The following is a 21709-nucleotide window of genomic DNA, read 5'->3' as shown; positions in this document are numbered from 1 at the left end:
CCAAGGCTGAACAAATAAAGCCAGAAATAGAGCAGTGATGTCAGGAGAAAAAACCAAACCAACCAAACCAAACCCAGCCCCAGCATCCAAAGCTCCACCAAGGCTCTGTGTCCCTTCTGCACGCTGCAGCCAGCAGGACCAAGCACATCAGAGGGTGAGAGGACAAGCCCTGGCTTCACTAAGATCTTGCTCAGCACCCAATCCTGCTGAGATCACAGTATCACAGTATCAGCCAGGGTTGGAAGGGACCACAAGGATCATGTAGTTCCAACCCCCCTGCCATGGGCAGGGACACCCCACACTAGATCAGCCTGGCCAGAGCCTCATCCAGCCTGGGCTTAAACACCTCCAGGGACAGGGCCCCAACCACCTCCCTACACAACCCATTCCAGGGCTTCACCACTCTCATGGGGAAGAACTTCCTCCTCACCTCCAGCCTGAATCTCCCCACCTCCAGCTTCATTCCATTCCCCCTAGTCCTATCACTGCCTGAGATCCTGAGCAGTCCCTCCCCAGCCTTTCTGTAGCCCCCTGCAGATACTGGAAGGCCACAATGAGGTCACCTGGGAGCCTTCTCTTCTGCAGACTGAACAGCCCCTGGCACTAAGTTCTCCAAGTGATTTGTGCCCCAGAGCAGCATCTAGAGCTCCACCTTCCATAACCTGTCCTCAGCAGAGACAAAAGGGAGCAAGTGGGGCTCAAGCAATTAGCAGCTGGAGCTGGCAGAGCTATGCATGCAGAGACAGAGATGAGTCAGTGATGTCCATGACACGGGCTCCCTTGACTGCTAAATGAAAAGCACTTACTCTAAATGAGAATTATCATCTGCACCAGGCCAGCACTGGCAACTGAGGTGAATTTTCCCATCTTCAGCTCTGAAGAGTCCTCTTAGGCTCATCCTCAGGCAGCCCTGTGCTGACAGTCAGACAGAGTCCATTGGCTGTGAAGGACATGAAGTGTTTTTCAGACTGAGACAGCAGGTTCTGGATCTGTCTCAGACCATCCCCTGCTGAGAGCAGAGCTCAGAGCCATGCTGTCAGTCAGCTGAGAGGGGATCTGATCAATATCCAAAGGGCGGGGGGGGGGGGGGTCAGACTCTTCTCAGTGGTGTTCAGTGACAGGGCAAGGGGCAGTGGGTGCAGACTGGAGCCCAGGAGGTTCTATCTGATCAGGAGGAGAAAGTTGTTTGGTGTGAGGGAGCAGAGCCCTGCAGCAGGCTGCCCAGAGAGGTTGTGGAGTCTCCTGGTGTGGAGAGCTTCCAACCCCCCCTGGGCACTGTGCTCCTGGGCAGGCTGCTGTGGGTGCTGGGCTGGAGCAGGGCCTTGGCCTGGGTGAGCTCCAGAGGTCCCTTCCAACCCCCCATGCTGGGATGCTGTGGTTCTGTACCACAAAAGCCACCTCTCCAGGCAGCTGGCTGCACCTCAGCTGTGTTCAGCAGCGTTTGAGGGAAGCTTTCGAGTGCTGATGCCCTGGAGATGCTCCCTGAAGCAGCACAGCACCCACTGCCTCCTCTAGTTTCCCCAGCAGATGCACACAGTGATGTTTACCCTTTGCTTGCTTACCCACTGGAGAAAACCTCTCCCAGCTCCACTCTGCCCCTGGGGTTCACGACGTTGCCTTTCCTCCTGCACAGCAGCAGGGCCACTGGGGTGGCCCTGGGGGATGTGTGCAGCTATTTGAGCTGCCCCCACTGCAAACCCTGCTCAGGAGGGAAAAAAGCATGAAATAAAGAGTGGGTAGTTACCTTCAGACAGAGCATGAGAAATGTCAAACATAATCATGGGTGGTATTAACCTCCCCAAGTGAAAGGAATACATCCCTTTGTGCAATAACCTGCCTTTAATGCTCCAGATTGCTCCAGCAGATTAAATGGCAGCCCCTGATCAGCTGCCTGCACTAAAAGCATCATGGAAATTGAAAACATAATGTACCTCTCTGAAGTGATTCACACCATTAATATGTAGAGCTTTGAAGCCAGAGCATCACCAGAGTGAGCAGTGGCAGCAAGGGAGGGCTCCATGCCCCCCCTCCAATAACAAAGGCAAACTGCTGCCTTTGTGTCCAGGGAAGAAAGGAAGAGAGAAGTGGAATTGTTTGTGAGGAAGCAGGCTGGCACCTGGAGTAAGATCTCTCCTGTGCTGGGATGGAAAGGCAGAGAGTTTGCTCCTGTGCTGCCCTTTGCCGTGGGGAAAGGGCCTGCAGGCAGCTTGCCAATCACATTCCTACCTGCAGCACAGGCTGCTGCTGGGGGACAGGGCATGGCATGGCATGGCATGGCATGGCATAGAGTAGAGTAGACCAGACCAGACCTTAGCTCCAGGCTTGGGAGAGCTAGGGAGTGGTTGGGCTCACAGAATCTCAGCCTGCTGGGGGCTGGAAGGGTCCTCTAGAGATCGCCAGCCCACCCCCTGCCAAAGCAGGGTGACCTCGAGAAGGCCACACAGGAACACATCCAGAGGGGTTTTGAAAGCCTCTGGAGGAGATTCCACCACCTCCCTGTGCAGCCTGCTCCAGGGCTGCTCCACCCCCACAGCAAGGAAGTTCTTTCTCAAGCTGCCCCAATGGTCTCCAAGGTATTTCCCAGCCAGAGCAAGCCTATGATTCACTCTGTGTGAAACCCTCGTGGTGTCTCTCTCTGGTTCCCTGTGCACCTGGGGTCTAATTCCAGCTCTCTCTCTTTGGTTCCCAGCTGTGTTTTCTCCCCTAGGGATCCATCCTGGATTTCAGGCTGCCCAGGGAGGTGGTGGAGTCGTCATCCCCAGAGGTGCTCAGGAACCCTGTGGCCATGGCACTTGGGTTAATGGCCATGGTGGCCTTAGGCTGATGGTTGGACTGGGAGGTCTCTGAGGTCTTTTCCAGCCCAAACAACTCTGTGACTCTGTGATGCCCTTTCACACCCCCTGTGCTATGTGGCACTCAAGAGCAGCACTGGCAGGAGGTGCTGGAGCCTTGTTAAGCACAGGCTGCACAGCAGGGCTGAGGCTTTCCACAAACCCTGCCAGGCCTTGATGAGAACTATTTCAATATTCAGAGCTGAGCTGAACCTCAGAGGGTGCTGACCATGGCCAGACTCCAAACCTGGTAGAAAATGAAGGGGGAGAGCCACTGCTTCTCTGAAGATGGGACTGAAGAGTTGGTCACCTGTAGGATGTAAGAGCTCATTGCCTGACACAGTAAAGAAGCAGCAGTCAGCCCCCAGAGCAGCCTCATCTGCCCTTCCCCACACAGACCAAAGGGCAAACTACAGTAGATGTAATACACAATCAATAAGCTGAGCCCAGACTGCAGAGCAAGCAAGTGCTGATCACTGATGACTCTGAAGCAGGTGATGCTGACTTCCAACCCAGTGCATTCCAGGGTTCAGTGCCCTGTGGATGGTCAGCAGAAAGGTCAAGAGGTTCATCGTGGGATGGTCACACCCCCCCCCAACACCAGCACTCCATCTGCATGCCCCTGCAGCTCCCCAACCTCCTGAGCTTTGGAGGGATCAGATCTGCTTGCAGCCACGGCCTCTCCTCACCAAGTGCAGTGGCAGGTCCCAGGCTGGACATTCCAGTTCTGAGAGCTGAACTCTGCTCTTTAAGCTGCTTGTTGACTTTTCAGATTTAGTGCTGCCAGAGCTGCACCTCTGAGCCTCAAAACCACCAGGCAGCTGCTCCCCTTCCCCTAAATGCTCTTTAATATCCAGAGCTGCTTGCTCTTCAGAAATGAGTTGGGAAATCCCTTGCCAATACCTCCACAAGCCTGAGATAAAGCTGCTGTAAAGTGTCCTCCCAGGCAGACATTGACAGTGAAGCTGTCACACCCTGGCCCACACGTTGGGCAGCTCTCAGTTTGCCACCTCAGGGCTGTGAAACATCTGCCTCCAGCCCCCTGGGGAGCTGCTGGAGGACAGAAGAGACCAAAAGCATTTTCTCAGTGTCAAAATGCAAAGGCAAAAGGAGTCAGAGCTCAGTGATGCTGCCTCTGCTTCCCACTGCTGTGACATCCCTCACAGGCACACCAGTCAGTTGTCCTGAGGGGTCTGGACGTGGCCAGGAGGGCAGCACTTGTGCAGCCACTGCTGTCTCAAGTCCCCATGGACTACAGAAACCTGAAAGGAGTGCAGGAAGACAAAGGCTCCAGGGAAGAGATCATCCCTGTGGCCTCCTCTGGAGCCTCTGCTGCAGCTCAGTGACCCTCCTGCGCTGGGGGCACTCAGGCACTGAGGCTGAACCCACAGAGGAGCCAAGAGCTCCCTCTCCCTTGTGCTGAAGTGGCTCAGCAGAGGGCTGGGGAGGTTTGCTTGTCACAGCTCCTGGCCTGTGAATGCATCCAGCACATTTCCAGTGGAGCTTCACCTGCCCAGGCTCTGCAGGAAAGGCTTTGAGGTGAGCAGACAGCACTCTGCCCTTGCTGCCTGCCGGGCAGGACCAAGCTGCACTTTGCCTCTGGGTGGCTGCTGTCAGGTGGAAGGGCAGGGACTGAAAACTGAGCCCTGCTGGCTTCTGAGAACTCTTTTCTCAGCTGTGGACTTGTGATGGTTGAAGGTAGCAAGCAAACCTCGCACTGACCTGGTGCTGGCCTCCTGTGACAGAGGTGGGAATTGCTGACCCCCAGCAGCACACCAAAGCCTTCATCCCAGGAGACCAAAGCACCACTGCTGTGCTCAGGTGTGCTGCTGGCTGCCACCTGGGGCCACAGCCACTTGTCCTTGGCTTCTTTATCGAGACAGAGCATGCAGAAGCTTAACCTGCACCAGGTGGGTGATGTGCTCTGCAACCACCCACTGCACATTCACCAGGAGCCTGGAGGGAGACCTCCCCTCCTGGGGTCTTATTCTCCTCACAAGCTCCTGGCACATCAGCCCTAGGGAGCACGAGACACAGCCACAGCCTGTAGCTAATTCCTGGGAGCTGTCACCATCAGGCATTCAGCTTCCACAGGCAGTGCCAGGGCAATGTCCAGGCAGCTGGAAGTGCCTCCCCTTGCTGCCTTCTCAAACTGAGAATGAATTGCCCTCACTTCTCCCTGGGGAGCAGCAGCTTCCTCCTTTCCCACTTCCCAGGCCATTTGCCATCAGGGGTTGCTCCAGACTGGTGGTGTGGCTCTGCAGGGGCAGGGGCACTGGCTTGGGCTTCCTAGACAACACAGCTGCCAGGTCCCTGCTTCAGTACCTTGGAGATGGAGGGTCTGAGCTGCTGGAGAGCAGCTCTGCAGAGGAGGGCCTGGGAGTGCTGGTGGATAGCAAACTCACCTTGTGCTAAAGGGTGAGCTCAGGGCCAAGCAAGCCAAAGGGGTCCTGAGGCACATGGAAAAAAGTGAGCAAGTGAGGTTCTCCTCCCACCTCTACTCTGGCCTGGTGAGAACACATCTGGAGTATCATGTCCAGCTCTGGCCTCCCCAGGGGAAGAGAGTCAGGAAACTACTGGAGAGAGTCCAGCAGAGGCCACAGAGCCCAGAGCAAGGAAGGCTTTCCCTGAACCCCAGGCTGATGGTGGCTGGAGCTCAGCCAGCCCAACCCCTGCTCCAGCAGGGCACCACAGCAGCCTGCCCAGGAGCACAATGGCCAGGGGAGGTTGGAAGCTCTCCACAACCTCTCTGGGCAGCCTGCTCCAGGGCTCTGCACCCTCACAGCAAGGAAGGTTCAGGTGGAAGCTCCTGGGTTCCAGCTGTGCCCCTTGCCCCTTGGGCTGTCCCTGGGCACCACTGCAGTGTTGCTCCTCTGCAGTCAGGGATTCTCTCAGCTTCTCCCTCAAGAAGTGATCACTTTCCTCATCTTCCCAGGATAAAATCCAGCCTGCAACCCACCCAGAGCTCACCTTCTCCACCTTCCATGCCTCTGGACACAGCACAGCTGGAATTGATGACAATGAAAGCAAACCCCTCTGGAGTTCAGTGGTCATTCAGCACCAGCATGGGGTCTGCAGTCTCCTCTGCCCTCACGCTCTGGGCTACGCTGCTTCTGCTGGGAGGAGCAATCAATGAGCACCACAAGTCCCTGGCTTTGGGGGGAGACAATTACTGCCCTATGGAGCCAGGCACAGCCCCCTGCTCCAGCCAACTCCCTGTGCCAACCCAAGAAGCTCACCCAAGGCCACATACAAGGGAAGCACAGCCCCACACCACTCCTGAGGACAGAGATGCCCTGGGGCAGCAGGCAGCTGCTGCTGACAAGGTGACACTGGAGACCCACAGGGAAGAGGAACTGGGGCACTGCTCCTTACCAGCCATCTTCCAGCTTGGAGGTGAAGCAGCTGAGAAATGAGGTCCATCTCCAAAACCGTTCCTGGGAGGACTGGAGTGGGACTTGAAGAGAGTTGGGAAGCCACTGCTGCCCTGGAGGTCCTTCCTTCACCGTCAGGGAACTCGGGCAAGAAGCCAAGTGCTGGATAAACCTCCAGAGGGTGCAGGAAGACTTCCAGCAAGCTCAGTGGGATCAGTTTCGCTGGGAGGAGCTTTAACCACCTGTGGGCCTGCGACTCAAAGGCTTCAAGCCCTGCAGCTCACTTCCTGAGCAGAGCATCACACCTGGTCCCCAGGCTTTCCTGGCACGTTTGGATGCGCTGCACCTCCAGGCAGGGAGAGCCTCTGACCCACAGCCAGGGGGCTCTGAGCTCTCTCTTTTCTCCTTGGGCTGAGCACAACTCATCTCAGCTCTTCAGAGGCAATTGGTGCCCAGATTTTGTTAGGAGTGAAAAGCCCTTTGATTCCCTGGGTGCATTCAGCACCCAGAGAACCGGTGCTGCAGTTAGTTTTATTTCTCTGCTTTCTGTGGTTTGCTAACAATCTCCCCAGCTCCATTTGACTCTGAATAGATGGAGAGAGATGAGCTGGAATAATGTAATCATGTACTTCAGACAGAGCCAAACCAGGAGAAATTATCTGTAATGAAGATGTGACTGAAGCAGAGACATGAAAGACTGCTTAAAGTCATAAACTCTCTCTGCAGCCCGAGCAGGCGTGTGTGGGCTCAGGAAACAGGCAGCTGTGCTTCCAAGAAAAGCACAGAGTGATCACTCCCATCAGGAAACATTCCCAGCCCCAGCTACAACACACAGAGAGCTCCTGGGCCGCAGCTCCAAGGGCACTTCCCCTCCTGCAGGGTCTGTTTAGAACCACAGAGCTGTCCAGGCTGGAAGAGACCTTTGGGGTGATCAAGTCCAAGCACTCGCCCGGAGCTCGCAGCCTCACCGCTGCTGCTGCTGAGCCGCTGCCACCAAACCACCTCCCTCAGCACCACATCCAGGAGGCTTTGAGACACTGCAGCACCTCCTGGGCAGCCTGTGCCAGAGCCTCAGAACCCTTTCTGTGGAGAAGTTGCTCCTAATATCCAACCTGAACCTCCCCTGGCACCACTTGAGGCCATTGCCCCTTGTCCTGTTGAGCCCAAGCCCCACCTGCTCCAGGCACCCTGCAGGGAGTTGTAGAGGGCAATGAGGTCTCCCCTCAGCCTCCTCTTATGCAGACTAAGCAAGCCCAGGTCCTTCAGCTGCTCCTCAGAAGAGCTGTGCTCAAGACCCTTCAGCAGCCTCATTGTTCTTCTTTGGGCAGGTTCCAGCACCTCAGTGTCCTGAGCTTCATCCAAGCTGTTTCCCTGGGCACTCATTTCCACCTTAATCTTCCCTCCCAGTGCTTCAGCACACCTCTTGCCGAGCTGCAGCCTTGAAAGCCTGCTCCCAAAGGCTATTTACTTCACTATGTGCTGCTGCTGTCCTCTCCCTCCACCTAGCTGCAGATCATTACTGCAAAAGAAGAGGGGGAAAAAAACCACTGAGAGGAAGGAGTTGCTCCTGAAACAAGCCACCTCTAATCAGCTCCTCTGGAAGCAGATGAGCTGGGTGACCTTTCTGCTTGAAAGGCCCTTTGGAGGCTCCCTCTGAAGTGAACTTCACAGCCCAGCACACTGCCTGCTATTCTGTGAGCGCTCCTGGGAAGCAGAGCTGGTGGCACGGGCTGATGGATGCTCCCCAGCTCTGTGTGCAGCACAGCCACGGCACTAACGAGCCAGCAACTCAGACAGGTCCTTCCCAGCAATGAAAGTTGTCCTTAGCTCCTCTCTGAGGCTTTGATTCGGTGCAGAAGGCTGAAGAAAGGCAAGGCAGGTGGCTGTTCGTTACTCTGCATTTGAGAAGGATTTTGAAGCAGAGGCAGCAGTTCCAGGCTAATTGGGAGCACTGGCAGCTACCTCTGATCAAACAGCTCTGCCAGGATGCTGAGGCTCTCACCTCCCTGAACTCCAGCCCTGGCTAATCAGCCTCCAGAGGGAAGATTACGCAGTGCTGGGATGTGGCATCCCCTCAGGGATGAAGGGGTCAGGGAAGATAGAGGAGGAGGAGGGTTTATGCCAGCACCACTTCACCTGGGGATGTTCAAAGCCTGTGTGTCTGTCTCCAGGTGATGAAGGGCAGCTCCACTGAGCTGCATTAACCTCCTGCCTTGGAAGAATTACTGGGATAGGCTGGCCAGGCCTTTGGGTTAGGAGGGGGCAGTGGCTTTGAGCTGAGAGAGGAGATGTAGGAGGAGGGTCTGTACTGTTACAGGGAGATTGAGACTGGAGATTAGGAAGAAATTCTTTGCTGTGAGGCTGGGGAGACTCTGGCACAGGCTGCCCAGGGAGGCTGTGGCTGCCTCCCCCCTGGAGATGTCCAAGGCCAGGCTGGATGAGCCCTGGAGCAGCCTGGGCTGGTGGGAGGTGTCCCTGCCCCTGGCAGAGGGTTGGCACTGGATGAGCTTTGAGCTCCCTTCCAACCCAAACCATTTTCTAATCCTATGATTTTCAGGGGGGGTCTGCACTGAGGAGCTGGGGGGGAGGAGGGGAGGGACTCTCTGTGTGTCAGTGCTGCTCCATTCCAATGAGTTCTCAAGGACTGGCTCCAAGTGCCCTGCTCCAGCTGCTCAGCTCAAGGTCCCTCCAAAGGAGAAATCATCTCTGGCATCACAGAGTCAGGCAAAGCACTTGCACTGGGAAAAGAGGAGGAAAACCTTTAGCTCCTGGCTGGGGCAGTTGAACAGGATTGCTAAAGACAAAACTGTGCCAAAACTGTTGGCAAGCCTCTCCCCCACCATGCCCAGGGAGGCTTCCTAGCCTCCACTCAAAGGATTCTGTTCTTCCACTCGAGAAAGAACCAAACCCAAAAAGGCAGAGGGGGAGGGAGCCTCTGCACATAGCACAACATCTCCTCCCCTCTCCTCTCCCTTCCTTTCTTTTCCTTTCCCCCCTGTTTCAAAGCAGCCTCTTGGGTTTCAGTACCTTTATTTTGCATTGTGATCTCCCCTGTAGCTCTGCAGAAATTGGGTGCTCCACAGCTGACCCAGGCACATGAATGCAGCCAAATGGTCTGACCAGCACAAACCGACTGACATTTGCTGCCCTGAATAAGTGAAAAACTAAGCTGAGAGGAACCAATTTCTCCCCTGAGAGGCCTCTTCTGCAGGGGAAGGTTTGGCACTTGGCAGCACTCCTGTGCAGCAGACCCCAGCCTCTGACTCCTTGCAACAAACTCGCTTTGAAGTCACCCAAGCTCCAGCTCTGAGCTGCTTAGGAGCAGGCAGATCCCTCCAGCCCCTCTCACACAGCAGAATCCCTGCTGGCACCTGGAGTTTCTTGACTGGGATATAAATACTGCCTTTAGATCCTAGGGTCTGTGTCCATAACGTGTCTGAGCTCTGGAGGAAAGCTGCAGCTGCAGCCAGGGCATACCTTGCCCTTCATCCCCTACTCATGGCATGAAATTTCTTCCTGGAAACGACCTGGGTCCCAAAGGAAAATGAATGCAAAGTCCTTTCCGGGGGGAGCCCTGCTGCTGCTCAGCAGATGGCTGTTAGTGAAGACCTTTCTCCCATGCAGCTGCATTAAAAGAGGGGAGATGGAATTCTCTGGCTGGTTTGTGGTGCTGTTTTCCTGCATCAGGTGCTGCAGGAGGCTGTAAGGATCACAGAGAGCAAATATTGTCCCACAGGCAGGAGGAGGCAACCACAGGCACGCAGGGAGAGCCGTGCTGGGTGACACAAAGTCCATCCACAGCTGGACCCCCTACCCAGAGCCAATCTTTCTCCCTAAGTCAAGCTGGAACAAAGTTGACTTACTGACCAGTCCTCGGACCCAGGAAGAACCCTGAGGCTTTTGGACACGTCCAGAGGGCTTTAGATGTGCCCTGCAGTGAGGTCTGCACACAGACTGGGTGGAAAGGAACTTGTCAAGTGCTCCGGGTGTGGGAAGACCTGGCCGAGGTGTGCCACTGACTGAAGGAGGGCAGAGGCTTGGCAGGGAAGGGCTCTGCTTCTGCTCCACACACCAGGGGCGCTCGGGCTGGCTCCCCGCCGGCAAGCAGCTGAACAGCAGCAGATTGGTCTCAGCTTTTGTTTCCTGGCAGGGATGCTCAGAGACATCGATGAGCACGGCAGGAAGGGAGGCCAGGCGCCGCGCCTCAGAGGCACTCTGTCTTAAACTTCTGCCGGAGGGCTTTCTGCACGTTCTGGATCTTCTCGGTGATCACAGTGTCGCTGAGCTGCTCCCCGAACTTCTGCTTCAGCAGCACCCGGATGATTTTGATGCAGCGCTCGTCCATCATGGGCTTGGCCTCCCGGAAGGTGTTGCCCCTCCTGCCCGTGATGGAGTGGCTCTGGATGTAGTCAGATGTGAAGAGCTTGTAGAGCAGGGTCTTGCAGGCCGTGCTGATCTTCTGGTCGAAGCGGATGGTCTCCGTCAGCTGCTCCTTGGTGTAGCCGTTGAAGAGCTCCACCGCCTCGCACGGCTGCCGGGGGGGCTCCTCCTGGCAGGACAGGGACTCCAGCCTCTGTACCTTCTTCTTCAGAGAGAGGACATCCTGCTGGAGGCTCAGCACCATCCTTTCCAGCTGCTCTATCTTCTCTGCCCTGAAAGATCGAAAGCATCTCTGTAAAGGCAAGAGGGCACCGGGGCTCACAGCCTTTGGCGGCACCTCCACCCAAGCAGCGATGGCAGGACACAACTGCCCTGCCAGGGTGCCCACCCATCCTGCCACATCTGAGTGAGGAGCAAGGCAGGAGGGAAGGGTAGCATGGTCTGGACTTTTTTAGCAGCTCAGAATGTTCAGCATTTAACTCTCAGCCCCTCCTTGTTCCCCACGCGGAGCCTTTGATGCTCTCCGTTCCCTGTTCAACATCAAGGGAAGAGAGAAGCTCTGACCTGCAGATCCCAGGAGGCTGTTGGGGTGAGCCAACAAAGCCATGGGAAATGGCAGTGCAAGTACTGCCCCCTGATGCCCTGGCAGCCACCTCAGCCCTGGGTACTTGCCATCAAAGTAAAGGACAACAAGGCAAAGAACACGCAGCCTGTTCAGACATGGGAGAAGTCTTCCAGGCAAGAGGCAAAAGCTTTGTGGTTTCTGCTCCACGTTAGAGCCCTCTTGTGTCTCTAACTCCCAGCCCTACAAGCAGAATGAAACCCTCAGCTCTGATTACATCAAGATTCAGCAGCTCTTGGGTCTAAATGTGCAGCACTTTGCCACCCAGCTGTGGTCTCCCTGCTTGCTCTTGGAGTCAGGAGGCAAACAGGGCGAGGAACAGGACCCTCCTTGGCTAATTACCTTTCCATGGCACCAGGGCCAAGACTTTTCTCAGCTCTCCCAAAGCCATCTGTGTCTTGCAAGGCATCAAACTTCCTCCCTTCACAGCTGGAAGAAAGAAGCAAGCTAAGAAGCAATGCCTCAGGAGGCCACATGTTCACAGCCACCCTCAGCCCTGCTGAGGACTCTCTGCCATGCAAGGGTTGGGCTTCAGAGCTAAGTTGGCATTTACAGCAAGAGTGAAATGGGCTCAGGGGGAGCAGCCATGGTCAGAATCATGGAATGGGTTGGGGTGGAAGGGACCTTTCAAGCTCATCCAGTCCAACCCCTCTGCAGCCAGCAGGGACATCTGCAACCAGAGCAGGCTGCTCATAGCCCCAACCTGACCTGCAGTGGTTCCAGGGTTGGGGCAGCTCCCACCCCTCTGAGCACCACCCTGGAACCTCACAGTCCTTCATGTGGACAGCCTCCTGTGCATCCTGTTTCATGCAGAGCAGGCCCTGGCACACAGGCCTGGGATCCTCTATCTGACCCTCCAAGGGGTTCAGAACGCCAGGGCTCAAGGGGCTCTGCAGGATGCATCCACATAAACTCCTCTCATCTTGTGCTTGGGATTGAAGTCCACAGGAACATTCACAGTGAGCACCACCAGGGCATGGAAACAGGGTGAACAGACCCCACACTAAGACATTTAAATGCATGGCAGGTCCTCCCAGCATCCTAACATGGGGGGTGTGGAAGGGACCTCTGGAACTCCCCCAGCCCAGCCCCTGCTCCAGCAGGGCTCCCACAGCAGCCTGTTCAGGAGCACAGTGCCCAGGGGGGGTTGGAAGCTCTCCACACCAGGAGACTCCACAACCTCTCTGGGCAGCCTGCCCCAGGGCTCTGCTCCTTCACACCAAACTTTCTCCTCCTGTTCAGATGGAGCCTCCTGGGCTCTGTTTTGCCCTGGTTTTCCCCACTGAGCACTGCTGCCCAGAGCCCAGCCTCACCCTCATGACCTCCACCCTTTCCACACCTTCAAGTGTTACCTGTTCAGGCAGAGGTGCTGCTGGCAGTGGGACAAGATGCCATCTGACTTCCTTTTCATTGGCAGGGCAATGAAATCTAGAGGTAGAGAGGGGACAGAAGCTGAGCAAACCGGAAGCTGAAAGGGGCCTGGACCCCTTTGTCTCCTGAGCAGGTTGTCTGAGCACTCCTGCCAGACTGCAAAGCCTCCTTCCCAGGAGCTTCCCAGGACTGAACAGCAGGGAGCTTGTTAGTAGCCAAGGGAGGTATCTCAGGGGCTGCTTCTGTTCCCATCACAAAAGACACAGTGGGCAAACAAAGCCAACCTGCCTCTGGACACCGCTGCTAGTCGGCAGGTAAAAGTGGTTTGATGTGTTTGACGTACAGAGTAGAGGCTGGAAAGGCAGGGAAAGAGGCAAAGCTGAGGAGGTTTGGCTAGCTGGGACACGAGGCTTTGGGTACTTGCAGTTTTCAGGCAGGCTGGATGGGGGTCTGGCATGTGGGGAAAGCACTGCTGGCCCAGGAGACAAGGGCTGGTGGCTGGCAGAGCAGACACCATGTGCTATCACACAGCCACCTCCCTTCAGACAGCTCCTCTGGAAGAGATCTCCCAAGTGGAAAGGGCCAAGAAACTTCATTCTCTAAGCTTTGTAGCTCCAGAAGAAAAGCCACAGAGCCCTGGAGTAAAGCAGAGGTCTCCTGCTGGGTCCCATCCCAACCTGCCACTCAGGGCGAGGGCTAAGTGCCCACATCCTCACTGACAGCACCAGTTACCTCTAGTAGCTGGAGCAGCCCTGTCCTCTTCACCCCGGGAAGTCCCTGGCATGGCCACAGTGACAAATGTGGCTGGGGGTGTGAAGGCACTGGCTGGGTGCGAAGGTCCTGCCCAGGAGCTGGGGCTTCCTGCCGCGCTGCCCAGGGCAGCTCTCTCCTTGGTGCTGGAGGAGCTGCTGGTGCCAAGGCCCAGGTCGGTCTCCGCTGCCCTCAGCAGTGGCTCGGCAGGGCAAGCCTTGTCGCTGTGGTGTCTCCTGGATGCATTCCCTGGGCTCCACCTGGGGAAGGTTTTCCTGGACTTCTTTGGCTGGGGTGGCATCATGCTGCAGGCAGCTGGTTCCTCTTCTGGAAGCAAGGTGGATGCTCAGGATGTGCATCCCTGCCACGTCCCTCCCACCGCCCCGTCAGTGGTGTGTGACTGTGACATCTGTGCCAGGGCTCCAGCACCCTCAGCACCCTCCCACCCCAGGCTGGAAGGTGCAATCTCCAACGAGCTCTACTCACTCAGCTTCCCCAGGAGCTGTCTCCCTTCCAGCAGCTGCTTCTCTAAAACATCTTTGTGCTCTGCAGGGAGAGAGAAGAATTCCTCAGCAGCGAACTCATCCTCTAAAGGCTGCTCCTGAGCAGCCCCAGATCGCAACGCCCGGGGCAGAGGGTCGCCACTCACCACTGATGCCTTCCACCCTGCCCCAGTAGAGGCCGCTGAAGCCTGGGCAGCGTGCCAGCACCTGCTCCCCCTCCGTGTAGAGGTGGGAGGGCTTGCGAGGCTCCCTGATGCTCTCCGCGCTGATCACCCGGCTGCCGTCCGGCCAGCGGATGAGGACGTAGAGCTTGGCTGCCATGGGGCTCTCCACCTGCTGTGAGGGGAGCAGCAGGGCAGGGCTCTGTGCTCTGCCATGGCTGGCAGCATGAGCAAAGGCTGCTCTGCCAGAGGTGGCAAATCCTTCTCCCTTCATCTTCTCTACCCTCCTGTCCTTTCCCACTCTTGCCCTCTGTGCTTGACTCACCCTAAGCGCTCCCCTGGGAGGTTGTCCTGGGGCCTACACCTGTGCAGAGCTCCCTGTGCTTGGCTGGGAGAGCTGCAGCTCCAGCCCTGGCTCTGGGTCACCCGGGGCTGGGCAGGAGCAGTTCTCACTGGGCAGAGCACCAAGCAGGGGCAGGCTGCTCCTCTGCCCTTGGGAACCAGCTCCCAGACACAGGGTGGGAAAGGTCCTCTGGAGATCATCCAGCCCAACCTCCCTGCTGAAGCTGGGCACCCACAGCTCAAGTGGCTCCAGGGGGTCTGCAGCAATTTGCTGGAGTGGAGGCAAATGTTTTGTGTGATCTCAAAGCAGGCAAGACTCAGCAAGACCCAGGAGTACCCAGGGAAGTGGTCATCCCTCTGCCTGCACAGCAAAGTGCCCTCATCAGGGCAGAGACATGTCTGCTTCACACGTGGGGAAACTGAGGCACAGAGCAGTGAAAGGCACATCTAAGGCAGCCAAGCAGCAATGCTACAAGGAGCTCACCTCCTGTGCCTGCCCACTGGCATCTCCTCTTCATCCTCCCCTTAGAGCTGCACTGGAGAAATGGAAGTGCTCAGCAGTCAGAACCACCCAGGCCAGTGGTGACTTCCAGAACCTCCTCAAGAGCAGGGGCTGCTGGGCCTGGGGGGGAGTTCATTCCAGATTCCATCCAACACATCATGGATGGAGACAAAACCTGGCAGAGGCCACCAGAGCTCCTGGGGGCCCTGGCAGAGCATCACCCCAGAGCAGCCTGCTCTGCAGCAGGGTTTGGCAGAAGGGGTTTGGGGACTGCAGCTGAGCAGCCTGTGGAGCACAGCCACAGTGTCCAGAGCCGCTGGGAGGGAGCTGGGGCAGGGACAAGCTGTCAGCTGCAACCCAAGTCATTGCTGGCTCTTCTTCTGCCTCCACTTCCCCTCCCATCAAAGCCAAGCCTGGGTTTGATTTCTCTCACTTGGGAGCTGCAATTCACCCTGGAGAACTTTGTCTTTCTCCTTTCTCCCCTCCATCATCTCCAGCTCCTTGGAGGAGCCACAACTTCCCCCAAACCTGCCAGCCTGCCCCACTGGCACAGCCTCACACCGAGTTCCCTTCAACCCTTTTCTCCTGACCACAACAGGCTCTGGGCTTAATTCTTATGTCCATATTGACCCTGTGGCACCACCTCCAAACCAACCCTGAGGCACCAGCCTGGCTCCCCAGTCCCCCCCCTGCTGCTGGCTGCTTTGCAGGCACCTGCTCCCTGCCCTCTCCTGAGCCCAGGGGAGGCTGCAGACCCCCAAACTGGGCTAAACACAGGGCTGAGAACTCTCCCTCCCAGCCCCACAACCTTGTGTTCAAAAGCTCCACATTGCAAACAGCAAACAACCACACAGAGCCCTCCAGAGGCTTTCCCCTTCCCTTTAAGGAACAAACACTGAGCTCCAGAGACCTGCAGCTGCTCCCTCCTGCCCCACTTACCACTTGCTCCTTCACCTGAACCTGTGCCACAGAACTCCATGAATGCAGAAACACAGAGAGGGGGGAAGAGGGCAAGGGAGAGAGAGGGGCAGAGGGCAAGAGAGAGAGGAGGGAAGAGGGCAAGAGAGAGAGGAGGGAAGAGGGCAAGAGAGAGAGGAGGGAAGAGGGCAAGAGAGAGAGGAGGGAAGAGGGCAAGAGAGAGAGGAGGGAAGAGGGCAAGAGAGAGAGGAGGGAAGAGGGCAAGAGAGAGAGGAGGGAAGAGGGCAAGAGAGAGAGGAGGGAAGAGGGCAAGAGAGAGAGGAGGGAAGAGGGCAAGAGAGAGAGGAGGGAAGAGGGCAAGAGAGAGAGGAGGGAAGAGGGCAAGAGAGAGAGGAGGGAAGAGGGCAAGAGAGAGAGGAGGGAAGAGGGCAAGAGAGAGAGGAGGGAAGAGGGCAAGAGAGAGAGGAGGGAAGAGGGCAAGAGAGAGAGGAGGGAAGAGGGCAAGAGAGAGAGGAGGGAAGAGGGCAAGAGAGAGAGGAGGGAAGAGGGCAAGAGAGAGAGGAGGGAAGAGGGCAAGAGAGAGAGGAGGGAAGAGGGCAAGAGAGAGAGGAGGGAAGAGGGCAAGAGAGAGAGGAGGGAAGAGGGCAAGAGAGAGAGGAGGGAAGAGGGCAAGAGAGAGAGGAGGGAAGAGGGCAAGAGAGAGAGGAGGGAAGAGGGCAAGAGAGAGAGGAGGGAAGAGGGCAAGGGAGAGAGAGAGAGAGGCAGAGGGCAAGGGAGAGAGAGAGAGAGGCAGAGGGCAAGGGAGGGGAAGAGGGAGAAGGGCAGAGGGCAAGAGGGCAGAGAAATCACAGTCCTGGTGGCAGCAGAGCTCAGTCCTTGCCTGGTTAGCAGAGCTCCAGGTGCCAAACGTCTCCTCTCTATCCAGCTCCCAGCTGCTGCTCCAGGAGAGGAGGGGACTGGACACTGCTTTACCTTGGGCTGGTCCCTTCACCACAGCTCCTTCTCAGGTCTCCTTTGTCTGCTTTAGAAAGCTTCCCACCTGCAAAAGAAGAAGAGAAGAAGACCCTCAGCTTGCTTTCCCCCTGGTTGTTGTGGCTCAGCATTCTCCTTCCTGCTATTTCTCCATAGGGATGTGTTATTCCCCCCCCAGCTTGTTTCAGGTCTGTTTCTTACAGGGAGAGAGAGCAGAAGAGAAGAGGAGAGAAAAAAGCCTTGGGTTTTTTGGAGCATGAATAAACCTTGCATTTCCATGAGTTATTCATGAATAATTCATGGCAAATGCATGATTAATTCAGGTTCATGAATTATTCAGGGCTAATTCTGGAACATTCCTGGTTAATTCATGCTCACACAGCCAGTGAGTCAGGCTCCAGGGCTTGGTGGATTCTTTTCTCCCTGAGACAGGAGGAGAGAGGCTTAGGGGTGGCTGCATTGTGTGTTCCTGTCTTGTCCTGGGCCCTTTCTTGAAACAAGGGCATGAAGAGAATGGAGATGCCTCCAGCCCCTGGCCATGGAGGAATGAGACAGCTCCAAAAGCAAGAGAGGGAAAGGCAAGGGAGCAAGAGGTCAGACTTGCCCTCAGAGGGAAGCCAGCAGCAGGTTTTATTCCCTTCCAAAGCATCTTTCAGACCAGCTGTGCATTGCCCTCTCCCCCACCTGCAGATCTCTCCCAGGTTAAGGCACACAGAGAGAAGCACAGAGGGGCAGGGCTGGAAGGGACCTCTGGAGATCCCCCAGTCCCACCCCCTGCCAAGGCAGGTCACCTGGAGGTGGCCACACAGGGACACAGCCAGGGGGGTTTGGAATGTCCCCAGAGATGGAGGCTCCACCACCTCTCTGGGCAGCCTGCTCCAGGGCTCCAGCAGCCTTAAAGCAGCTCCTCCTCATGTCCAGATGGAGCTTCAGATGTCCGTGTGTGTGCCCATTGCCCCTGGTCCTGTCCCTGGGCACCTCTGAACACAGCCTGCTCCCATCCCCCTGCCACCCACCCTTGATCAGAGCCCCCTCAGGCTGCCCTCTCCAGACTACAGAGCTCCAATCCTCTCAGCCTTTCCCCCTCAGAGAGGTTCCAGCCCCCTCGGCAGCCCTGGAGCCCTTTGCTGGACCCTCTCCAGCAGTTCTCACATCTCAGCTGCTTCCTTTTTCTCCTGCCATGTGATGAAGAGGACCATAACCCCCAGGCTCTGCTTGAGGACTCCCAGGGGCTTCCCACCCCCTGTGCCCATCTGCCCCTGCAGGTGGCTGTGCAGCTCCCTGGCTGTGTCCCAGCCTGTGCAGCACTGCTGGTGGCAACCAGCTCAGCAGGTCCCTGCCTCACCTTGCTGTTCACATCCCCAGTGCAGACATCAAGCTGGACCAGGCACAGCTCTGCTTCCCCGTGGGTTTCTCCCACAGATCTCACTGTTGGGGTTTCCTGAAGCATGGCTTTTGGTCAGGCTCACCACCAGCTGCCAAAAGCAGCTCTGAAGGCTGTTGGGAGAAAGAAAAACCTCAGGTCTTCAGTGAGCTGTTGGAAAAGGACTTTGGCTGAGCTGCACAGGGTAGGAAAATGTCTGCACCCCTGCTCTGCAGTATTTCCAGCTCAGAGAGGACATCTGTCAGCCCAGGGAGAAGCAGGAGCTAGGTGGAGACCTGGCTGAGCTCAGGGCTCAGAGCAGAAATGAGCAGGGAAGCAGCAGCAGCTTCTGAATTTGCTGGAGTGGTGTCCCTGAAGAATGAGACCTGCCCTGGAGGAAGAAGTGGAAAAGCAGTGACCAGGGGGAAATAATAGAGACACCAGAGAGAGGATCTTGGGTTGATGCAGGACTTGGCTCAAGTAAAATCCTCTTGCCAAGGAGGCTTGGAGCAGGCAGTGTCAGCTCCCCTCTGAAGAACCAGCAACAGGCAAAGCATTACCAGATGAATAGTCCTGGGGTGGGAGGGCAAGCCACAGGAGAGGAAGGCTGGCAGGGACCACAAGAGGAAGACAAATTGTGGCCTCATCAAACAACAGGGAAGTCAAGTGGCTGTGTGTGAACACAGAGTGTTTGTGCTGAATTGTGCCAGGGAAGCACAGGGCTGGAGTGAATGCCAAGTGCTTGGCTTCATGGCAATTAGCAAGCCCTGATTAGAGCTCCCTTCCCTGGGTGTGAACACAGAGTCCCTGCTGGATGTCCCACTGTGGGCTGCAGGGAGAGCTGCTGCTGCTTCAGGAACCTCTGCCTCTGCTGCCTCTGCAAAGCAAAGCCCAGAGCCTGGCCCCAGGGCCAGAGCCTGGCACCTTCTTTACCAGGAGGCTGCCCAGGGAGGTGGCTGTGGGCCATGCCTGGAGATATTCCAGGGGAGGCTGGACAGGGCTCTGGGCAACCTGATCTGGTTGAGGATGTCCCTGCTGAGTGCAGGGGGTTGGACTGGGTGGGCTTTGGAGGTCCCTTCCAACCCAGACCATTCTGTGATTCCATGACTCAAGCTGCCCCTCTCCAGGGCCCTTTCATCTTCCATCAGGAGATTTCAGCATTCCAAGTGGGAGCTTGGCCCCCCTGATGAAAGCATCAGATCAAAGCACAGGATGGTGACTCCAGCCCTGAAATGAAGCTGCACTGCCCCAGCAGCTCTGCCACCTGTGCTTAGCACAGAGCCCACACTGAGCCCCCAGCTCCACTCACCTCCAAGCTGCCCCTGCTGAGACTTAGATTTAGCTGCACCTAAGGAGCAACAAAAGCTTCTCTGGTCCAGAGGTGCTCCACAGGAACCATTCTGTGGTCTGGGTTTCAAGCCATCCTTTCAAGCTCATCCAGTCCAAGCCCTGCAGTCAGCAGGGACATCCCCAACCAGAGCAGGTTGCTCAGAGCCCCAACCAGCCTGAGCTGCAGTGGTGCCAGGCATGGGGCAGCTCCCAGCTCTCTGGGCAGCCTGGGCCAGGCTCTCCCCACCCTCAGTGCCAATCTTTTCTCCCTTCTCTCCACTCATTTAGTTTAAAACCATCACCCCTTGTCCTGCCACTCCACTCCCTAATCAGGAGCCCTTCCCACTGCAGGGCCTCACAGCCAAGCTCCAAGAGGGATGAAGAGGTTCAGGCACTCAGCAGTGCTCCTGGTCACCAGCCCTGTGTGGGAGGGCAGGCTGGGCTGGGGGAGCCATCAGGATGGGTCTGGGTCATGGTTCCATGGCCATCCACGACAGAGACTGCAGCACAGCCACTGTGTGTGCCAGAGAGCGACCTCCTGGTGGCATTCTGCATCTCGAATGAGGAGAGTGCAAGCCCCACCTCTGCCTCAGCACATGGAGCAGCAAAGCATCACCCGGGCTGGAGCCTGCAATGAGCTGCAGTTTGACTACAGGCTTCCTTCTCTCCTAATAGGATGGAAACAAACTAAACTGGGAGGCAAGCAGCAAGCCCAGGTCAGCAGCCAGCCAGCCTGGGGGGCAGAACTCCTGCCTAGCAGAGGATGGGGAAGGCTGCCCTAGCCTGGAGCCTTTCCCTCTCATCCCTCAGGTGGCAGAGGCTGTGAACTGTGACAAGATCAGAGATGAACTGCCTGAGGCAGAGCTTCACAGGGGCTGCAGAGCCTGGCTGTGCTCCGTGGAGCAGCTGGGGGAGCTGCTCAGCCTGCAGAAAAGGAGGCTGAGGGAGAGCTCATTGCCCTCCACAGCCCTCTGAGAGGAGAAGCCTCCAGCTGCCCCAAGTGAGGGTTAGGTTGGAGAATAGGAGCAAGGTCTTTGCTGCAGGAGTGGCCAGGGGTGGGCCCAGGCTGCCCAGGGGGGTGGTGGAGTCCCCATCCCTGGAAGGGTTCAAGAAGTGTGTGGCCATGGCATTTGGGACACAGCCTAATGGCCATGGTGGTGTTGGGCCAAAGGCTGGACACAATCTGAGAGGTCTTTTCCAGCCCAAACAGTTCTGTGGGCCCAGCAGGGCTTCACTTTTACCAAAGTACAACTTCCTGGCCTCATTCTTTCCACTGGATTGCCCCAGGTTCACCCAGATGGCCTCCACACACCAGGGTGGGTTTTCTTTTCTCCTCTGGAGCACTTTCCCCTTTGTAAGCTCCTTCCAAGCCCCTTCCTTGCCATCCCCTCAGCTTCCCCCAGCCTCACCTGGCTTTTCTCCTGAGTCCTCTGCACCTGCCCTTTGTGCTCCACAGTGCCTCTCTCCTTGTCTGCTTGGCTGGCTGCTGCCTGGGGCTGCTTCTGTGAGCCTGGCAGGGAGAGCTCAAAGCACAGTGAGGAAAACAAACAAATCACAAAACAAATAGCAGGAACTTGAACTGAGAGAGAGTGGAGCCAGGAAACATGGCGATGGCTTTTCAGTTCCCTCCCCAAACCCTCTCCTGATGCTTTCAGCTACTTCTTTGTAGCCTCTTTTGAGTGTTCACAGGCTCACAGGGCAGGGTTTAACCAGCCTGGGGAGGATCAGCATCCTGAAACTGAAAGGAAGGAATGTCCTGCCCTGAGGCCAGCTGCAGGCACCTGGGCACCCCAAACCTGCTTCAAGTCTCCCTGCAGCTCCTGAGAGGACAGCAGGGCTGGCCACGTTCTTTACACCCTCTGCCAAGCCCCAAATGGAGAAAAAGCCTCAAAGGTTCAGGTAGTAACAAACCCAACCTAAAGCTCTAGAGACTCCCCTCCTGTAGAGTGTGACTGAAAAGGACAAACACCCCCAAAAATGCAGGGTTTAGGGTCAGGATTCCAGAGTGCAACAGTGAAGGAGCAGCACAGGGGCAGCACAGGGGCAGCACAGGGGCAGCATCTGAGAGCATCCTCTGCAAGGGGAGAGAGCAGCAGTGAGAAGGAGCTGGTGTGGAAAATCCATCTCCTCACACCACCCCTGGGCACCATGCTCCCCCTCCATCCCTGCAGAGCTGGAAAGGTGCTGCAGAGCCCTGAGGCCCGGGTCTGAAAGCCCCAGGTCTGAGAGCCCCAGGTCCGAGTGCTGAGCCTTGGTGGAGCCAGCACTGTGCTGCCAGCTGCTGTCTGCAC

At 56.7% G+C, this 21709-nt stretch overlaps 1 protein-coding gene across 4 annotated transcripts in view; it reads right to left on the bottom strand.

Moving 5' to 3' along the window:
• The window catches only part of LOC137447091 (uncharacterized), a 30280-nt gene extending 9367 nt beyond the window's left edge, over nucleotides 1-20913 (bottom strand). Inside the window, exons 1-14 of one of the 4 annotated variants that reach the window (XM_068150343.1) lie at nucleotides 20828-20913; nucleotides 18072-18223; nucleotides 16727-16793; nucleotides 14819-14870; nucleotides 13978-14167; nucleotides 13815-13874; nucleotides 13311-13655; nucleotides 12560-12635; nucleotides 11550-11636; nucleotides 9233-10857; nucleotides 6207-8943; nucleotides 5802-5947; nucleotides 1563-1699; nucleotides 807-940 (exon numbers count right to left, since the gene is read on the bottom strand). In XM_068150343.1, the coding sequence (XP_068006444.1) occupies nucleotides 10410-10857; nucleotides 11550-11636; nucleotides 12560-12635; nucleotides 13311-13655; nucleotides 13815-13874; nucleotides 13978-14152 (1191 nt within the window). In that variant the 5' untranslated portion in view covers nucleotides 14153-14167; nucleotides 14819-14870; nucleotides 16727-16793; nucleotides 18072-18223; nucleotides 20828-20913 and the 3' untranslated portion in view covers nucleotides 807-940; nucleotides 1563-1699; nucleotides 5802-5947; nucleotides 6207-8943; nucleotides 9233-10409. The other 3 variants (XM_068150340.1, XM_068150341.1, XM_068150342.1) reach the window with 3 other exon arrangements.
• Nucleotides 20914-21709: the final 796 nt, after the last annotated feature.

Source organism: Melanerpes formicivorus, unplaced genomic scaffold (assembly GCF_026170545.1).
Source record: "Melanerpes formicivorus ecotype bairdi unplaced genomic scaffold, bMelFor1.0.p_v2 SCAF_19, whole genome shotgun sequence".
Classification (NCBI taxonomy): Eukaryota; Metazoa; Chordata; class Aves; order Piciformes; family Picidae; genus Melanerpes; species Melanerpes formicivorus.
The sequence above is the reverse complement of the archived record's forward strand: the minus strand, read 5'-3'. Positions and strand labels throughout refer to the sequence as shown.